The following is a 19,931-nucleotide window of genomic DNA, read 5'->3' on the forward strand; positions in this document are numbered from 1 at the left end:
ATATTTTAAATTAATTACATTTTACTCTGGCTTCTTGCTGGTAACTTTGAGGGAGGCTCTTTAATTTGACTAGTAACAAGTTTCTCACCTACACCTTGGTGAGATTCCTTCTGGTGAGGTTTCCTAGAGGAACTTAATTTCATCAGTAATATGAAAACCTCAACCTTGAGGTTCTTTCCTTCTAAACCTTGGGGCTTTTCATATCTTTTGGCTTTTGGCTGTTATCCACAGATTTAATGAAGAAGATTTTTGGAGCAAGACCCAAAGCTCTTCTCCTCCCTTTCTAATAAAAGCAGTTTATTCTTTATTCCTTTCAAGCTTTAACAAAATTAAAAATTTCTTCTACCTTTTAAGTGAGTTATTTAAATTTATTTCTATTTAGCCATTTACTTTATAATATTTATTGGTTTTTACTCTGTACAAGGCACCTGGGTATTTCCTGAATGGGCTACAAAGATGTATGAGGTATGGATTATGTGTCCAAGTAATTTATATTTGAAGAAAGGTACAAAATAAGTATATAAGAATAAACTGTTAGATATCCAGAAAAAATGAGAAAAGGGGCTACATGAGAATGGATATCACAGTTTGATTTTATTTATTTATTTTTGCGGTACGTGGACCTCTCACTGTTGTGGCCTCTCCCGTTGCGGAGCACAGGCTCCGGACGCACAGGCTCAGCAGCCGTGGCTCACGGGCCTAGCCACTCCACGGCATATGGGATCTTCCTGGACCAGGGCACGAACCCGTGTCCCCTGCATCGGCAGGCGGACTCTCAACCACTGCGCCACCAGGGAAGCCCCACAGTTTGATTTTTGATAAGAAATTTTACTACTTGATAATATGAGATTTCCAGTAAAAGTATTCATATTCATTCTTTATTTTTCTTCTCAGATAATGGTTCTGGATCTGGAGAGGGAGGTAAGTTTCAAATACCCCTTAAAAAAGTATTTTTTTTCTTTCACTTTTTAAAAACAGCCCTATTGAGATAAAATTCACATACCATGCAGTTTGCCCATTGAAAGTATGTAATTCAGTGGCTTTTAGTATATTCACAGAATTGTACATTCATCACCACAGCCAACTTTAGAACATTTTCATTACCCCGGAAAGAAACCCTGTACTCCTCAGCTATCACCTCCAATCCCTCTATCCCCCTTAGCCCTTAGCATTCTTTTTTTCCTGCATTTATTTTTCATTATAGGTTTGTTGTCAGACAAAGGGGAAATGTTGCTCCTGTTAAACTGAAGTTACACCAAGGTGCCCTCCCCTTAGGATCATCCCCAGATGATTTTAGCTTGGACCAGAGTATATGTAACGCTCTCCCATCCCTTGCTTACAAATTTTTGCTCATAAGGAATTTTCAAGGTACAATATTTAAAAACAGTTTGAAAAACTAATATTTGGTAATTCAGTTTACTCTGAATTATTAGAATTGAGAATGACTGATCTATTTCATGGTCTAATGAGGCTGTAATTCTTAATGAGTATCCACTGTATGCAAAGTAAGTTTGAGGTGCTCTGGGGATGCACTAAAAGAAAAAACATACTCTGGTAAAATTCACCCTTATGTAAATGAAAACTACAGTTGTGATCGTTTCAGTACTATCTGAAACCTTACTCCACCCTTCTACATTTCATAGAATCCTAACATTTTAGAGTTGGAAGGGACTTTGAAGGTCACCTAGAGAGTAGAAGAACTGTTCTGAGAAAGAATTTCAAGGATGACAGTTTGACCTTAAAAAAAAAAAAAAAGATTTAAACTGACCAACAATAGAATTTAATTTAAATGGACATGTTCAAGCAGAAACTTCGTGATTATGTGTGAAGGATGAGATCATAAATTCTGGATCTTAGAGCTGGAAAGGACTTTAAAGGGTCATGTGGTCCAGCCCCTGTGGTCAGATATTCAGTTAGGAAACTGTCATTGTTACTATGTTAAAGAAGTGGAAGTTGATCTCCAGATTTGCTTATATGGTACAAATACTGGATATCTTGCCCTGAGGATGTCGGTTGTTGGCACTTTTTTTTTAGGGAGTATGAGTTAGAAAGGCTAAGTGGTTTGCTCAGATTAATATACAAACTTTAGTGAGCTCATGGCGGCTGTATGATTTCTAGATCTCATTATGTTTCTGAGGCCTTAGAAATACTTAGGATTATGCTCCCTGGAATTGTTTCGGGAGTATTCATTAGAATTTGGGGAGGATTTCTACTTAAAGTGTAGGCAGACACACAAAATGGCGAGTTTGATAATAGTACCAAACAGGCACTTAGGTTTGTGTGTGCTTTCCTTACAACATCTTCTCTGCTGATTGACACCCCCTCAGTAAGGTGTGCTTTCCCAAACCAGACTGGGAAATCCCTTGAGTAAACTGTAATCCCTAATTTGGCTTCAGAACTGATCTCCCTGCCCAGTTTGAGGTTATCAGGATAGGATCCACTCTAGTTAAGACCCAGGAGTATAGGGTTCCCTAAATGTGGGATATGAGCTGAGTTGGAGGCTGGTGGTATGCACTGTTGTTTTGTGCTGGGTCATAGGAGACGCATACCCTTCTGTATTCTGGGTGTTGCTGGCTGTGCTAGGTGGTAAAGTAGAAAAGGGCAAGTCCTTTGTAAATAGACCCCTTTCCTTTTCAAAATTTGGAGATAATTTTTAAGGCAGGTGTGAAACTGATGTGAGGAAAAGGTAGTGGTTAGACTCTGCTTTGTTTAATCACTTATTTGCTAACCTGGATTGCACAGGCTATTTCAATAGGGTAATCACTGGACTAATTTATTGGCTCATGTTTTTTTTTCCTCTCTCTTATTTAATGTTATGGTAATTCTTTTAAAGAATCAACCAAATCTAGCATACTGTTCCGTTGTACATAGGTTAAGGGATTATTTTTCTAGCCCCAATACTTTTTTTTTTTCACAGCATATGTTGTACTCTTGTACTGACAACATTTTTGGACTCGAGCATTGATAGATTTTTGGAACTGATTTTTTTCAAGAGCTTGGGTACATTTTCCCCAGAAATAGGATAATGGCTGCTGAAAACATGAAGCATATCTGGAAAGGATCCCAACTTTTGGTTGAAAATTTAATTTTTCTTTTTAAACAGAAGAGGAAGGGTCAGGGGCAGAAGTTCACAGAAAACACTCCAAGTGTGGACCTTGCAAATATAAAGCTGAGTGTGATGAAGATGCAGAAAATGTTGGGTGAGTTGATTGAGGGAAGGGGATACACTTACTTGGAGGTTAATTATCAGCATTATTATTATTATAGAAAGGTATCATCTAATTTGCTTCTGTGTATTTTGTGTGTGCCGTCTGTGTTTTTTTTGTTTAATGCTAGTCTACTGGCTTTTAAATTGATATAATACTATAGCTATTTAATAAATTAATATTTAATAGTATAGCTATATAGAATGGAAATCCATTTATAATTTTTTTCATTTTACCACTGCCTTTTTTTCACTGATAGTTTTACATATTTTATACCAAGTGCTAATTTTATTCATCAGAATTGCTCTTATTTGGAATTATCTTACTATTATATTTTTAACTAGTATCAATGATAAACAGTTTTTCTTAACTTGCATTTTTATACACAAACTTTTCATATATTTCAGTGTATTAAGAAAAATTCAAAACATTCAAAATTTTAGAGATAGTAAGTAAATATTATATAATAAGTAAAAATTATTTCTGGAAATCTCAGCTGCACTGATTGACATTTTGTTTTATTTTCTCACTCATGTTCAGCCTTCACTAAGGTGGGTTTTGTAGCTGGACAGCATTGTCTGTCCAATTTCCTGCGCACTCCCTGTGAGAAGGGTGTTGTTTGGTGGAGTAGTAACAATATAGACCTCATCAACACAGTTATGTTTGTTTCCTCCTTTCATCAGGTTCCTGTTTGTTTATTCCCAGTCTCAACCTTCTTTCAATTCTCTGTGGTGCTTGCTTTTTGCATAGGTGATTCTAAAAGCTTTAATGCTGCCTTTAGGACCTTATGTAACACAAATGGATCTTCTTCACTTCCTCAATTTTCCCTTAGTGCATATTTTACAGCACTTATTTTATAGAGATTTGCATGTTCTTTCTTACTTATATGTATTTTCACTGTGAATTTCCAGACTCATGTTTTATTCAGCCCTTAAATGCCTATTTGAGCCTTTTACTGATCAATGGTAGTATGGTTTAATTAGCATTTATGCCCAGAATGAGTTTTACAAATCAGGATAACCACATTTTCAGTATTTTGGTACAGAATCACCTATTTGTCTGGCACTTGGTAAAATTAAATGTCTGATAATTTACTTGATATATGTTTGAAAGTAGGTGAGAATTGGCAAAAGACACGGTCAATAAAAAGTGAATTCAGCAAACCCTGAGTTTGCTCTGTTTCTGCATATTGGTCACTTGGATTGACATGTCCCTCTGTTTCAATCAGAGTGGATTGATTTGTAAGAACATGTGTTCCAAAGTAGATTTTGGCCTGTAGAACATGAGAGAAATGATAGCAATGGGGACTTGCAGAGAGAACAGGTAATAGGTATTATGTTCTCTTCTTCTCTCTTTGTACTGATGATATGCATGATGAAACACCAGCATTTGTGTGTGTGTGTGTGTATGTGTATTTTTGTAGATATTTGGTTCTTTTCAGTACTTTTCCTCAGGACTGTTCTATAATAGTGTTCAGATTCAGAAGAGCTGTCAGTGATTGATTGGCTTGATCAGTTGATCTGTTGTTATTCCTTTGACGGTACCTCTCTTCAGTCCTAGTTTTTACATTTCTCTGCTTTCATTTTCCATCCCTTAATTGAAAGAGATAGAGAGCTTTTGCTGGGAAGTAGAATGGATTCTGTGTAGTTTCAGAGGTGGCCCCAAGTATGACATCTATATGATAAAATACACATCTTTCTGTGTACCCCTTTTCTTGATGGAATATGTAGCCTATGCCCAGTCAGAGCAACTCTGTTGTATATACTAAATTCATTTTGTGTGTGTCTGTTTGAGAACTTGTAACTGCAGTTCTTGCAGGTACAGGCTCTAAGCATAAGAAAGTGGGCATAGACCAGGGAAGGGCTTACCAATAGTAAGGAGCATGCAGGCTGAGGAGCTTCCTAAGGAGCACGTGGATAGATTGGGACAGGCAGCCAAGACCAGGCCAGGAAATTGATGCAATAATAGGAGAACATTAAGGAAGCAAACTGTACCTTTACCTAGAAAATAAGTACATATATACATAGTAATAATAGATATTAAGTAAAACAAAATTCTATAAAATAATACTTAACCTTTACTAAAAATAATGTATTCTAATATTTTCCATACTGATTATGACCTACAGTTAAAAAAAATTGCTCTGTAATGTAACTATAATAAATATTTTATTTCATGTTACATTTTTAGGTATGGATATTCATTTTCATTTAAAAAATATTTTATCTTTTCTCATTTTGAAATGTCTTTCATATCAAAAGAAATGCTATATATAACCTATCTGGTTTCCAAAGGGCAGCTAATCTTTTTTTTTCCTTTTGTAGTTGATTAATTTATTATTATTTTTTAAAATTTCTTTTTTTATTGAAGTATGGTTGATGTACAATGTTGTGTTAGTTTCAGGTGTACGGCAAAGTGATTCAGTTATACGTATATATATAATCTATCCTTTTTCAGATGCTAAAATCTTTCTCTTGCTTTACAACTCTTTCTTTTCTTCTTGCTAATAGTAGGAAAAAAACCTGACTATTTGGGGGAGGGGATAAATGGTACCATGTAAGTTAATTTTCTGCTATTAAGAGAAGTGTAGTTTTTTATTTAGCCATTTAAATAGAAATTGATTTAAATGTATTGTCTTAAACAGTATACAAAACATATTCTAACATATTCTTAGAGTCATATATTGTATAGTTTGTTACATTTTTCAAATGCTGTTATATAGATTATTTTTTCAGCTCTTTATGGCAGTCTGTCCAGTGGGTAGGGCAAAGAAGTATTATCCTGATTTTACTGGGGGAGCTGAGCTCAGAAGAAGCTGAATGGCTGTGATCAAGCAGCAGAACCAGAACACAGGTCTCATGACAAGAGATTTATCCATTCTGTTGTGCACACACGTGTGTAATACGATGATCTTCTCAGAGGCCACTGATGTTTTTAGTGGTAGCTGTTTCACGCCTACTAAAGGCTCCATTCTGCTTTGTGTTTTGGGTTCTACATTGTTTTATAAAATTGATTTTTCTTCTCCCATGTCAGGCTCTTCGCTGTTGCATCTGAGGGCTGTCAGTATGCCTTGTCAGTGATTCTGACTGTAGATGACTCCAACTTATTAATTGCCTCTCTGCTTCCCTGAAATAGGAAACAGTATGCTTATAGAAACTATATCTAATGTAGGAATACATTCTAAATGTAAAATCAGAGTAAATAGGTTCTTCGTGGAGTGTATGAACGTCAGATATTGCATGAACTTTGTCTCTCTTGTCTGCTCAGTGGCTATTTTATTTATAATTTAAATTATTTTTGCTTGTGAGAGGCTTTTTTCCTCTTTCTTCCCGAAGCACACTGTGTCTCTCTAATGGCATCGTGGGGCTTTGCATGGGTTTGTGATGGCTATCTTCATTGATGCTTACCTTTTGAATTTATACCTAGAGCGAGGTAGTTGAGGTTCCAAGAAATTTGACTCCCACATGGGTGAGGTTTCAGTATTCCACTGCGACCGTTGTGACATACAGTGGCTAGACTTTCTGCTTAGTCTTTTTTATTTTCTGCTTAGTCTTAAAACTTGGAAACAATACCTGCTTTACAGAAAATTGTATTTCTTAAACTACATAATCGTAGCAACCACACCCCCTCTTTATCTAAACAATATTTCTAACCTGTCCAAGGCTGAGGTTATTGCTGCAAGATAGCCCTCAGCTGTTTGGACAGTGGGACCAGATAATCATAGAACTCCTTCAGCCAGGTAGACCTTTTATATACCTGACCTAAATCCCTGCCATGAACGATTTGAATAGTCTGTAAAATCATCTGGCATGATGTCAGTACAGGCGAGTTATAAAAAACCTCCAATTATTCCTTTGAACTTCGTCTGCCATGTGCTTTATGGAAATTGTCCCTGCTCTTCTACCTCTTTGATGTCAGTCATTTTGGAGATGCTGTTTCCCTTTTCCCCTGAGTGATGTAAGCTGTCAGAGTTGCTCAGAGAAAGAATCATGTAGGTGTGCAGTATGACAGACAACGTTGAGAACCAGTTAATTCACCTGTTGGATATCTTTGTCATTTATGGTACCATTTTCTGCTTGGACACAGTTGCTGGCCACTATCACAGTCTGATGAGTCTCTCCCTCAGAACGTGGAATGAAGTTTTGTTGTTGTTGTTTAAACAGAGAGAGTAATGCTGTACATCTGTCGTCTCCATTAACGTCCTCCTTTCTGGAAGTTGCATATACTTTTAAAAAAAAAGAACAACCAAAGGAGTACTTTTCTACCGTTATCTACTCTGCGCTTCTGCTTTCCTCCTAATCAGAGATGACAATAATTTTCATCATTTAACATTGCCTGACTCTGGATATTTGGAATCTAGACTTTTAAAACTATTTAGGTTTAATAAATTTCTACCAAGGCCCCTTAGATTATAATGGGAAAATAATTGTATGTTGTCCATTAGGCTCTGGTAACAGGAAATAAACACTATTAAACGTTATTTTATACCAAGTATAACCCAGATGTTAATAATGACAGGCTCATTTGTCCAGAAATGCAGAACACAGTATCCCCATGGCCTCCTGCAGTTTGCTGGATGCTCTGTTACTCTTTGATGATTTGCCTCTGTTATTCTGTCTGCCTGAAGTCCCACCCCTGTATACCTACTTGTTTAATTCCTACTCTTCCTTCCAGCTTGGATGAAGTATGACTTCAGCACCTCTTCCTAGCAGCCTCCCTTGCTGTTTCCGCAGTCCCTATGAGTTAGGTGACTAACTCTGTGTTTCTCCCTTGGTCTTGAGAAAAACAACCTCCACATAGCACTTATACTGTTGGGATAACTAACAGATTGTGGGCTCCCTGAGTACAGGGACTTTGTCTTGCTGGTTTCTATGTTGGATGAACTTGCCATAAGGTTGGGTATCTTACGGTCCCTCTATAGGTCTTGTTGAACTCGTGGCAGTTCACACAGGGCTTTCCTGTTCACTTAGAGCCACACAAAGGTGTGTTGTGAGGGTTTAACATGTGTGAAAAGGACTAGTAGTATTGTGAGGAATTTGTAGCAGGTGAACTTGTTGCAGTCTTCGTTAGGTGTTTATGAAATCTAACTAACTTCACATGAATTAGTTGAAGCCAGTGTTTTCCTAACTGCTAAATAAAACTTACCATATGGAGAAGGAATGACACTTTCTATGCACAGTAAGGGGAAAGGAAGAGACAGGATAGATATTTTTCAATAATAATACCTTTCAGATATACATAGTATTTAATTATTTCAAAGGGCTTTTTACAAAAGCTTATTTGATTCTGTCACCAGTGTTTGAGGTATTATCACTATTATTAAAGACTCAGAGTTGTGATTTGCCAAAATCCTAGAGCTAAATCAGAGAAGTCATTGAATTTATTCATGTATGTATGTATGCATTCATGCCTTTGAAATTCATAGTGTTAGAAATTCAGAAGCTTTAAAAGGCTTTACAGTAAAAGGTCTGTTTCCCACCCCACCCCTGATCCTCAGCTACCCAATTGTCTTCACTAGAGGCAGTCACTGTGATCTGTTTCTTAATCTCCCAGAGGTATTTTTTGCATGTACAAGCATGTATGTACACGAATTCTCTTCCTTTCCTTTTTTTAAACTAATGGCAGTGCACTATACATACTGCTCTACTCTTTATTTAAAACTTTTTTTGTAAAATGTACATTTTGCATACAGATGTGTTTAAAACATACACATGCAATTTAGAGAATACTACATCTATATACCTCACATCTAGGGCACAAAATAGAATATTGCCAAATTCACAGTACCGAGTGTTGACTTAGCTGGCACTGTTAGATGAAGGCTTACGGAAAAAGACACATTGAACAGTCTGTGTCAGAGTCTGACTTTTGGCTTCCTGGTTTACAAGATTCCCTTCTGGGGAAGTGGGTGGGCAAGACCCTGAGTGTTATGGGGAATGTCATAGGGCTCATAGTTGAGACATCTGGTAGGATTCTCATGTCACCAGGTACGGATGATTGGCAGAAATGTGGTCAGAGAGTGGACTGCTCTGTGTTTTGTACTTCCAGTCTCACTGTAGCTGATCTCCAGCTCTCAGGAGCACGTCAGTTAAATGAGTGTGCTCGTTTGGTTCAGGTAGTTGACATGAAGGGGAGAGCAGGAACTTCATCAAGGCAAGTACAATTAAGAATCTGAGCCAGGCTTACCTGGGCATTCTCTTCTCTGGCTAAAAAGAGGGCAGTAGGCATCTTGGTAATGGCATCTAGCAATACAACTGTACACAGAGTGAAATTATCAATATTTCAGTGTGGGGAACTCCCTGGTGGCTCAGTGATTAAGAATCTGCCTGCCAATGCAGAGGACACGGGTTTGATCTCTGGTCCGGGAAGATCCCACATGCCATGGAGCAACTAAGCCCGTGCGCCACAACTACTGAACCTGTGCTCTAGTGCCCGCGTGCCGCAACTACTGAGCCCCCGTGCTGCAACTACTGAAGCCCGTGTGCCTAGAGCCCCGTGCTCTGCAACAAGAGAAGCCACTGCAATGAGAAGCCCGCGCACTGCAATGAAGAGTAGCCCCCACTCGCCACAACTAGAGAAAGCCCGTGCGCAGCAGTGAAGACCCAACGCAGCCAAAAATTAAAACAAAACAAAAAAATGCAATGTGGACTGGTTGCCCTCTTAATATAGCTGTCATCTTGGAATCTTCCTTCAATGTTGTGTCTTTTCCAACAACAATCAGTTCTCCATTTCTCCTTCACCAACTGGGTGTCCTACAATTCATTTCTTTTATGCACTTCTTGGAGTCAGCACAGACCCCACAGGGTAAGGGCTTAGACCCCCAAATTGCCCCCGTTTTAGACACCAGCTGCAAATGAGGTTCCCTGCACTTCTGCCCAGGATACTATGAATCTGGAGGTTCCTAAGACCTCCCTTAAGGTTCTATAATTTGCTAAAATGACTTGGAATTAAGGAAAGAGCTGAGTCATCTCATTGGCATACAAAAGACTCTTTTGTCAAAGTTCCAAGGCTTTTAGGAGCTCTGCCAGGAGCAGGGGACAAAGACTAAACATATTTTTTGTTATACCACAAGCATCATCCTAGAAATTCCTTTACCTCTCTCCTACATAGGATATCCTGTTTCTTGCATTTTTTTACCTTTAACTTTTTTGTTTTACTCTTCCATTATAGTATATCTTTCAGTAGGTTCTTGAGAAAGGGTACAAGGTGAGACCTTATATTTAAGGTGTTTTTATCCTACACCTAATACTTGACTTATGACTTGGTGAGTGCATAATTCTAGGTGGCAGATAATTTTCCCTCAGAATTGTGAAAGCATTGCTCTGTTGGCTTCTAGCTTCCAGTTGAAGTCTGAAACCACTCTGATTCATGGTCCTTTGTATATGACTTGTTTTCTCTCTATTGAAGCATGTAGAATCTCCTTTTGGTCCTCAGTATAACGAAATTTCACAGTTGCTAGAATCTTACTGACTTCTGATTTGAGAAATTTTCTTCAGTTAGTTCTTTGATGACTTCCTTTCCTCTCTTTTCTATTTCTGGTATTTCTGTTATTTGGATGCTGGACATTCTGGACTAGTCCTTTAATTTTCTTTTCTCTCCTATTTTCTATTTAGAAAAATTTTTGCTGTTTTTTTGAATTTGTCATTTCTCCTGTACTTTTCAATTTCTAAGAGCTCGTTTTTGTTCTCATGGTGCTCTTTTTTCATAGCATCCTATTTTTGTTTTATGATTGCAGTATGTTTTTGTGGCTTGCATTATTGGTATTCTATCTGCTATAAGTATGAGGTTTTCTTTTATTCATTTTTATTCAGTGAGTTTTAATCTGTTACTTTAACTTGTTTTGGGGGTCATATGGCCTTATAAAATGAATTAGTAAGTGTGCTTTCTATTCTCTGGATGATTTTGTGTAAGAATAGAAATGTCTATTTATTGAATGACTGGAATGAATGTGTTCATGAACTCGTTTTAAAAAAACACCTGGATCTGATGCTGTCTTTGAGGGACATTTTTTAAACTGATTTCTTTAATGATTTTAGTACCATTCAGCTTCTATTTCTTTTTTGGTCAAATTTAATAGTTAATATTTTTTAAAGGCTATTCATTTCACCAAAGTTTTCAAATTTGCTGGCATAAAGTTGTTTACAATAAACTTTTATTATCTTTTAAACCATAATCTGTAGTCTTTTTAAGTCCAGATACTGATTTTTCTCTCATCCTGCTTTGTTGATTTGAAAGTCTTTTCAAAGGACCAACTTTTGGCTTTATTGATCTTCTCTGTTGTAACTTTGTTTTCTATTTCTGTTTAGATGTATCTATAAATCTGTATCCATATCCGTGTCATCTATATTTTTCCCCTTCTTTTTTTGTTTTCACTGGATTTATTCCATTGCTCTTTTTCTAATTTCTTAAATGGATGCTTAGTGATTTAACTTTTGGCTGTTCATTTAATATTTTGAGATAAAACTTGAAAAAGGTGAGGGATCAAACCGAGTGGATGTTTGAGGGAAAAGTGTTCCGGGAAGAGGGGAAGCCCTGAGGCAGGAGTGTTCCTGGTGTGTTTGAGAGAAAAGCAAGACCAATTTAGTGAAAAGATTTTTCATGATATAAGTGTGGAAAATAACTACTTATCTCCTTTCATCTGTCACTTTCCTTGCTGAGATGTCTGTTTTATGTGACAACTGTGATGAGTGGGGAGAACACCATCTCAGTCACTCATTAGATTTGTGATCTAAGGGTTTTTAATGTCTTTCATATTCAGCTTCCCTTTTCATAATTTGTTGTCATGATTAAAGAGGCAAATGTGACTATCCCTGCACAGTAGGTGCAGAGTAAATGGTTGTTAAATGTTTTGAATTTGACGTGTTTGCTGAAGCGATTTCTTTCCATTTTAGTGCACACTCCTGTGCTTGAGCATCCTGCCCTCTGCTGCCGTTGCCAGTGTGCAGACACGGGGAACCGCTGTAATCAGTAGTGTCAGCAGCCTCTAGGGTCTAATACTGTCCTCCTCTCCTCAGTGTTTCACTGAGCTGGACGTTCCTTGAGATGGTGGTTTCATTTTCTTTTGTCACGTGCTATTGAAAACATTAGCAATGGTTGTTCTCACAGCTCTTGGTCTTACATGGACCTTTTCTACACGTGATCAAGGAGGTTCCTGTTGAGCTGTAGTGCCCTCTTCTGAGTCACTCGTTTCTCCTTACTAGATTGGTTCGGGATCTTGCCTTTGTTGCTCAGCCTTTTCTCATCCCTGAAACTGTTCTGTAATACTTTCTTCCATTGGCCACCATTTATTCCTTAAACCTGGAGTCAGCAAAATTTTTCTATAAAGGACCAGATGGTAAATATTTTACATTTTGGGGGCCACATATGGTCTCTGTCACATATTCTCTCTCCCCACCCCTTTAAAAATGTAAAAGCCATTTTTGACTTGTTAGTAAATATTCTTATGAATTTAAAGTTTTTTTATGGTGCCTTAATTTTTAAATTGTGAAACAGAGCATATATTGAAAAGTTTATGAAAAACTTACACATTTAGTTTAATGTGCAAAAATGAAACAAATTGTGACTCCTGCCTTCCAAGCCAAGAAATATAGGGTATTGTCAATACTTTAGAGCTGCCCCCAGCCCTGTGACCCTCCCCAACTGCATCTTTCTTTGATCCACCCACTCTATTGCATTTTGTGGAAATCATTCCTTTGCTTTCCTTATAGTTTTATCACATGATAACCCTCCTAATAATATATTACTTGGCTTTTGTTTGATTTTGAGTTTTATATAAGTGGAATCATACTATGTGTATCTTCTTTTGCTCGGCATTATGTTTTTAAGATTTATTCACGTTAATGCTCATAGTTGCTTAGTTGAATTCAGTTGCTTAACGTTTCCACATCCTTTTATAGTCCATTTTAATGTTGATGGACATTTGGATTGTTTCCAGTCTTCTGTTCTCATGAATAATGCTCTGTGAACATATGCATGTCTTCTGGTGCACATGTGTAAGAGATTTTCAAGGGCCTTACTCAGGAGTGGAATTATTGGGCATGTGCATGTCTAGCTTTTCCTGGTAATGCCTGTTTTCCAAAGTGGTTGTACCAGTAAGTTCTCCCTTCAGCAGAGGATAAGAATTCCCTTTGCTCCTCATCCTTGTAAACACTTGGTATTGTTCTCTTAATTTTTGCTGTTTAGTGAATGTGATGGTATCTCATTGTGGTTTAAATTTACATTTTTTTGATTATTGAGCAGATTGAACACCTTTTTACATATATTGTTTTTATATGCTTCCAAGTTCTATGTCATTTTTTAAATTATTTATTCATTTATTTATTTTTTTTGCGGTACGCGGGCCTCTTACTGTTGTGGCCTCTCCCGTTGCGGAGCACAGGCTCCAGACGCGCAGGCTCAGCAGCCATGGCTCATGGGCCCAGCCGCTCTGCGGCATGTGGGATCTTCCCGGACTGGGGCACGAACCCGCGTTCTCTGCATTGGCAGGCGGACTCTCAACCACCGTGCCACCAGGGAAGCCCTAAATTAATTTTTATATGTATTCTGGATACTGATTATTTGCTGGTTACATGGGCTGTAGTTTTTTTGTTTGTTTGCAGATTGTCGTTTTTATTCTCTTTATGAGGTGTTCTTTATTTCAAAGTTAAATTTATTGGTCTCTTATGTTTGATCTTCTAAGTCTTTTGTAGTTTTGCCTTTCACATTTAGGTCTTTAATTCACCAGGAATTAACGAAATCTTCAAACATGTAGAAGAGGAGAAAAAAATAAAGTGGACCCCTCCCCATATACCCATCACTCAGTTTCAGTTAGTGTAAAAAATCCAATTTTGTTTTATCTCTTTTTCCCTCCACTTTTTTTTTTTCTCTTTTTGTGGTACGCGGGCCTCTCACTGTTGTGGCCTCTCCCGTTGTGGAGCACAGGCTCTGGACGCACAGGCTTAGCGGCCATGGCTCATGGGCCCAGCCGCTCTGCGGCATTTGGGATCCTCCCGGACCGGGGCACGAACCCGTGTTCCCTGCATCGGCAGGCGGACTCTCAACCACTGCTCCACCAGGGAAGCCCTCCCTCCACCTTTTTTGGGGGCAGTATTTTAAAGAAAATCCCAGCATTATATCCTTTCATCTCTAGTTATTTCAGTTTTACTGATATTTTATCTGCTTGATACATGAGTTACAGAGAGATGCACGTTCAAATCTACTATGGTAGATTTGGCTGTTTTTTATTGTGATTTTATCAGTTTTTGCTTTATAGATTTTGAGGCTGTTTAAAAATATTTAGAATTATATCTTCCTGGTGAATAAAATTTTTTATTTTGAGGGATCTTCTTTCTCATAAATCTTTTCTGCCCTGAAGTCTCTTATGTTTGACATATATATAGATATATAGCCAAGATATATAGCCATACTAGGTTTCTTCCATTCCAGGTATGATATATCTCTCACAATTCTTTTATTTTGGTACAATACACATAATAAAATTAACCATCTTAACTATTTTTAAGTGTGCTGTCCAGTGGTATTAAATATATTCATAATGTTGTGCTATCATCACCACCATCCATCTCCAAAACTCTTTTAATCTTGTAAAACTGAAACTATATCTATTAAACAGTAACCTCCCCATTCCCCCCTCCCCCAGCCCCTGGCAACTACCCATATCATTACAGTTGAATATGTACCTTTCAAGCAGCATATAGCTGGCTTTTGTATTTTTATCCAGCCTAACTATCTTTGTATTTTAACTAGAAAGTTTAGTTCACTTAAATATATTATAGGGAATTCCCTGGTGGTCCAGTGGTTAGAACTTGGCGCTTTCACTGCCTTGGGCCCAGGTTCAATCACTGGTTGGGGAATTAAGATTCCACAAGCCCTGTGCCATGGCCAAAATAAATAAATAAATAAAGGATAAGAATTAAAAAAAATATATATATATAAAATAAATACTGATGTACTTTGATTTTTAAAAAATCTTATTTTGTACTTTTGTCTTGCTTTCTGTTCGTTTCTCCTTTCTTGCATTCTTTTGAATTTTTTTTCTCTATTAGTTTCAGTGTTATACATACTCCTTTTGGTGGTAACCTTAGCATTAACGTGCTTATTCAACTTATCGCAGTCTAAAATTCATCAATATCTTTGCTCTTCTTAAAATACTGTAATTTCAGTCCCTCCCAATTTGTATGCTATCAATATTTTAATTTACTGTTTTAAAAAAAATTTAGCAGCACCTAGCATTGTTGTCATTATTTTATCTTGTCAGTATTTTGTTAATATTACGTATATATTTACACTTTTGTTCTTCATTTATGTTTGCATCTCAGATCTTACTTGTAGGATCATTTTTCTACTGCCTTTATAATTTCCCTTATTGACAGTTGGCAGGTGACAAACTCTAAATTTTTACTTCTTCCAAATTATTTTTATTTTGCACTTAACCATGAAAGATAGATCTTTTTACATAGAATTCTATTTTATCCCAGCACATTGCAGGTATTATTTCACTGTCTTTTGGCTATAAATAAACAATTTGGCTTCAGTATTGCTTTTGAAGACACCTGTCTCTCTTGTTGCTTCTTTGAATGTAATCTTTCTCTTCTTTCTGGCTGCTTTAAAAATATTATTTTGTTGCTGTTGTTACAGAAATTCCACTGTGATATTTCACTGTCTGGATTCCTTTTTAATAATCCTGTTTAGAATTTATTAAGCTTCTTGGTTATTTAGATTAGTATCTTTCTTTAGTTTTAGAAAGTTTGAGAAATTGCTGAGAATATTGCCCCCACCTTATTCTTTTAACTCATCTGGAACTCCAGTCAGATTTTTATTAGCTCTTGTGACTCTGTCTTCCATGTCTCTTAATTTTTTTTTCATATGTTCTGTCTCTTTGACTCTGCCATGGTCTGAGTAGTTTCCTCTGACCTGTCTTCCAGTTCATGGAGTCACCTTTAGTTTATCTAATCTCCTGTTAAATCTGCCCATGAATTTTTTATTTCTAACAGTGCATTCTTTATTTATTAGAAGTTCTCTTTGTTTCTTTTTCATATCAGCTTGCTCTGCCCATGGTGTTTTATTTCCTTGTCTCTTGTGGGTATGAGAGTGAGTGAGCATGTGTGTGATATACTTGTTTTGCTCAGAACTGTATCTTGGAAATGTTTGAGGTCTAGGATAATAAAGTTGGGTTTCTACAGAGAGGATTGCATTTACTTTTGTCAGTTGTCTAGGGCCCCTTCCAGTCTTTGACTCTTAAAATAAATGCTGGACTTGAGGTTTTTCAGAACACCCAAGTAGTATTTTAAGTCGTAATTACTCATGTGAGGGCTGGCTTATACTTTTGAATTCTTGGGGAGATGTTTTTTTCCCCCTCTCTTCAATGCTGTGTAAACCACAGCAGAATATTTTTTTCCTTTAAAACAGTCCCCTTGGAATATGACATCTCATTTATACTCTACCCTCATGCTTTTCTCTAGAGTCTTTAGACTGTCTACCTTAGGTAGGTCAGTATTATTCATCTTCTGTTCTCAGAGGCCTACAAAACCAAAAAATTGATAATTGAATTTACCTAGTTTGGTAAATGCCTTCAAGGTGAAAATCAGCTTTAGTAAACTTAACTGACCTTTCTCTATTCCTGTCTTCATATAACTTTTGTCTTAAAATTCCTTGCTTTCCTGACAACTTATGAATGCATTTGAGGACGTTTTGAAATATTTCGTCCAGTATTTTTTGTTGTTTTCATTAGGAGGATTAGTACAGGTTCTGAGTTCACCATGTTGCTGGAAGCAGGAGAGTCTCTGTGTTTTTTATTTTTATATTCCCAGTTAGATTTTACTGTCCTTGAGAGGAGTGACGATACCTTGGACTTTCTTGGCCTTCTCTATAATGCAGTCTCAGTGTTAAGTGGACAGTCTGTTTTACAGGTGGATGTGCAGCTAGGAAACAATTTTGAGGGTCTTCTATTTTACATGTTTTATATCTATTATGTTTTTTAATCTTCCCAATTATTTGGTAAGGTTACATATATTATTAGCTCTGTTTTACAGATCAGTAAACTAAGACTTAGAAGGAGAATATGGACACAAATCTGGTTATTAGTTGGGCTAGGATTTAGATTCATGACTTTTTAAATAAATTTATTTATTTTATTTATTTTTATTTTTGGCTGCATTGTGTCTTTGTTGCTGTGTGCAGGCTTTCTCTAGTTGTGGAGAGCGGGGGCTACTCTTGGTTGCAGTGCACGGGCTTCTCATTGCAGTGGCTTCTCTTGTTGCGGAGCACGGGCCCTAGGTGCGCAGGCTTCAGTAGTTGTGACTCGTGGGCTCTAGAATGCAGGCTCAGTAGTTGTGGCACATGGGCTTAGTTGCTCCGTGGCATGTGGGATCTTCCGAGACCAGGGCTTGAACCCATGTCCCCTGCATTGGCAGGTGGATTCTTAACCGCTGCGCCACCAAGGAGGCCCGATTCATGACATTTGACTTATAATTCTGTGTCCTTTCTGCTATACCATGTTGCTTTCTAACTAATGTTGTTGACATTTGACATTCCTTGATTATTATCTTTAGATATGAAAATTTTAGAGAAACTACTGGATTAATAATATCTGGATGAAATTATCTCTAAATTCTCACCTGAAAGAAATTGTTAGCTGAGCAGTCACTTTGCTTAAACTTTTATCAGTGACTTAAAACAATGTATTGACTTCTGTTACAGAAAGCAGAAAAAGAGAATTGCTTACAAACTACTATGTATAAGATAAATAAGCTACAAGGTTATATTGTACAGCACCGGGAATATAGCCAATATTGTATAATAACTTTAAATGGAGAATAATCTCTAAAAATATTGAATCACTGTTGTACACCTGAAATTAATGTAATACTGTAAACCAACTATACCTCAATAAAAAAGTTAAAAAGTAAAAAAAAAAAAAAAAAAAGAATTGCTCATTTTTGCTGTTACAGCATTGTGAAATACTTTTGTTGTAAAATATAGGTAATTTTTGTTTTTTTCCAACAGGTGTGTATGTAATATAGATTGCAGTGGATACAGTTTTAATCCTGTGTGTGCTTCTGATGGGAGTTCCTATAACAATCCCTGTTTTGTTCGAGAAGCATCTTGTATAAAACAAGAACAAATTGATATAAGGCATCTTGGTCATTGCACAGGTAAAATTCATTCTACTTATCTAGAGACCTGTCTTTAATTTTTTTTTTTTTTTTTTTTTTTTTGCGGTACGCGGGCCTCTCACTGTTGTGGCCTCTCCCCTTGCGGAGCACAGGTTCCGGATGCGCGGGCTCAGCGGCCATGGCTCACGGGCCTAGTCGCTCCGCGGCATGTGGGATCTTCCCGGACCGGGGCACGAACCCGCGTCCCCTGCATCGACAGGTGGACTCTCAACCACTGCGCCACCAGGGAAGCCCTGTCTTTAATATTGAATATCACATGTCTGCAGTCTTATTTGTACATTTTGGTAGTGTTCCAAATCCGGAAAATGAGAAATCTTTGATGCTTTATTTTTTTATTACTATATATTTTAGAATTTCTTTGATCTGTTACTAACTTAGCTTTTTTTTCCCACTTATTTTCATTATCTCAAGATACAAACAATGGTCTTGGTTTACTTATTTAGTTACTAAGCTGATCCTAACATGGACTTGTAGATATATTTATAGTTCTTGAAAGTTGTCTCAAATTTGTAATGATTTTAGTTGCTTAAGAATTAGCTTTTTTTAATTATAGTAAAACTATAAGTATTACCATATTTTTTTCTTTGGCTGCACCATGTGTCATGTGGGATCTTAGTTCCTGGACTAGGGATCAAACCCGTGCTCCTTGCAGTGGCAGCACAGGGTCATAACTACTGGCCCGCCAGGAAAGTCCCAACCATATTTTTTTTCATCTTTTTTTCTAGAGAATAATAGTTTACTTTGTTTTCACATTTTCTCTGTAGTTTTTGCTCCTACATATTATATACTGTTAGAGATTTTGGCGTGAATTTATAGAGTGTAAGGAAAAATTATTACCTTCAGTTTAAAATTCTTTTTCTCTTCTTGCCATCATTTAGAAGCCATGATACCAACTAAGAATGAATTTTGGTTTCTTTTCCTACTAGAAGTATCCAGTCACTAAAGGCACAGTTTTTCAACCTTCTTCCTCAGTAATACATACATGGGCTGAAATAATATATCATTTCCTAGTAACAAACAAGGGCCCCACACATTCTCATGGCCTAGGATTGTGCATCTTTCCTGCTTACGAGGTCTAACCCACCCTCCCTCTAAGCCCCGTCCCTTTTTTGGACTTATTAAAGGGATATGTTTTTATCTGAGCTAAGGGAAGAAAGTTGCAAGCCAAAGTTTGCTACTTTATACTGATAGCAAGCTATTTGTGAAATACTGAACAACTGATTGCAATATCTGTGGTCTAAGCTACCGAAGAATGCCCAAGAAGCTCATCATAGGGTTGCCACGTGGGGGTCAGGTGTGCACATGGTACAGGAAACTGCTGATAGGGACCCCTTATAGGTGGAAGAAGTAGTATGGTTTGCTTTTCTTTCATGGGGTGGCATTTAGAGTGTAGGTAGGTTAAAGAGTAGCTTAGAGAGAGAATATCTTTTCTGAGGAACTGGTACGTGATTGAATGGTACTATCTGGAATTTCAAATTCAGAACAGTTGGTCGTTTGAGGATTTTGTTAATTGAAACTCATGCCGATTTAGAAGTGAGTTTGGAGTAGCTGG

At 37.2% G+C, this 19,931-nt stretch overlaps 1 protein-coding gene across 2 annotated transcripts in view; it reads left to right on the top strand.

Annotated features, from left to right (window-relative positions):
- Window positions 1-19,931, top strand: part of TMEFF1 (transmembrane protein with EGF like and two follistatin like domains 1) — a 139,152-nt gene that overhangs the window by 90,270 nt on the left and 28,951 nt on the right. For both annotated transcript variants that reach the window (XM_079925998.1, XM_079925995.1), the window contains 3 exons: window positions 895-921; window positions 3,104-3,200; window positions 18,210-18,358. In XM_079925998.1, the coding sequence (XP_079782124.1) occupies window positions 895-921; window positions 3,104-3,200; window positions 18,210-18,358 (273 nt within the window). The remainder of the gene's footprint in view (window positions 1-894; window positions 922-3,103; window positions 3,201-18,209; window positions 18,359-19,931) is intronic.

The sequence above is a fragment of the Stenella coeruleoalba genome (assembly GCF_951394435.1).
Source record: "Stenella coeruleoalba genome assembly, chromosome: 7".
NCBI lineage: Eukaryota > Metazoa > Chordata > Mammalia > Artiodactyla > Delphinidae > Stenella > Stenella coeruleoalba.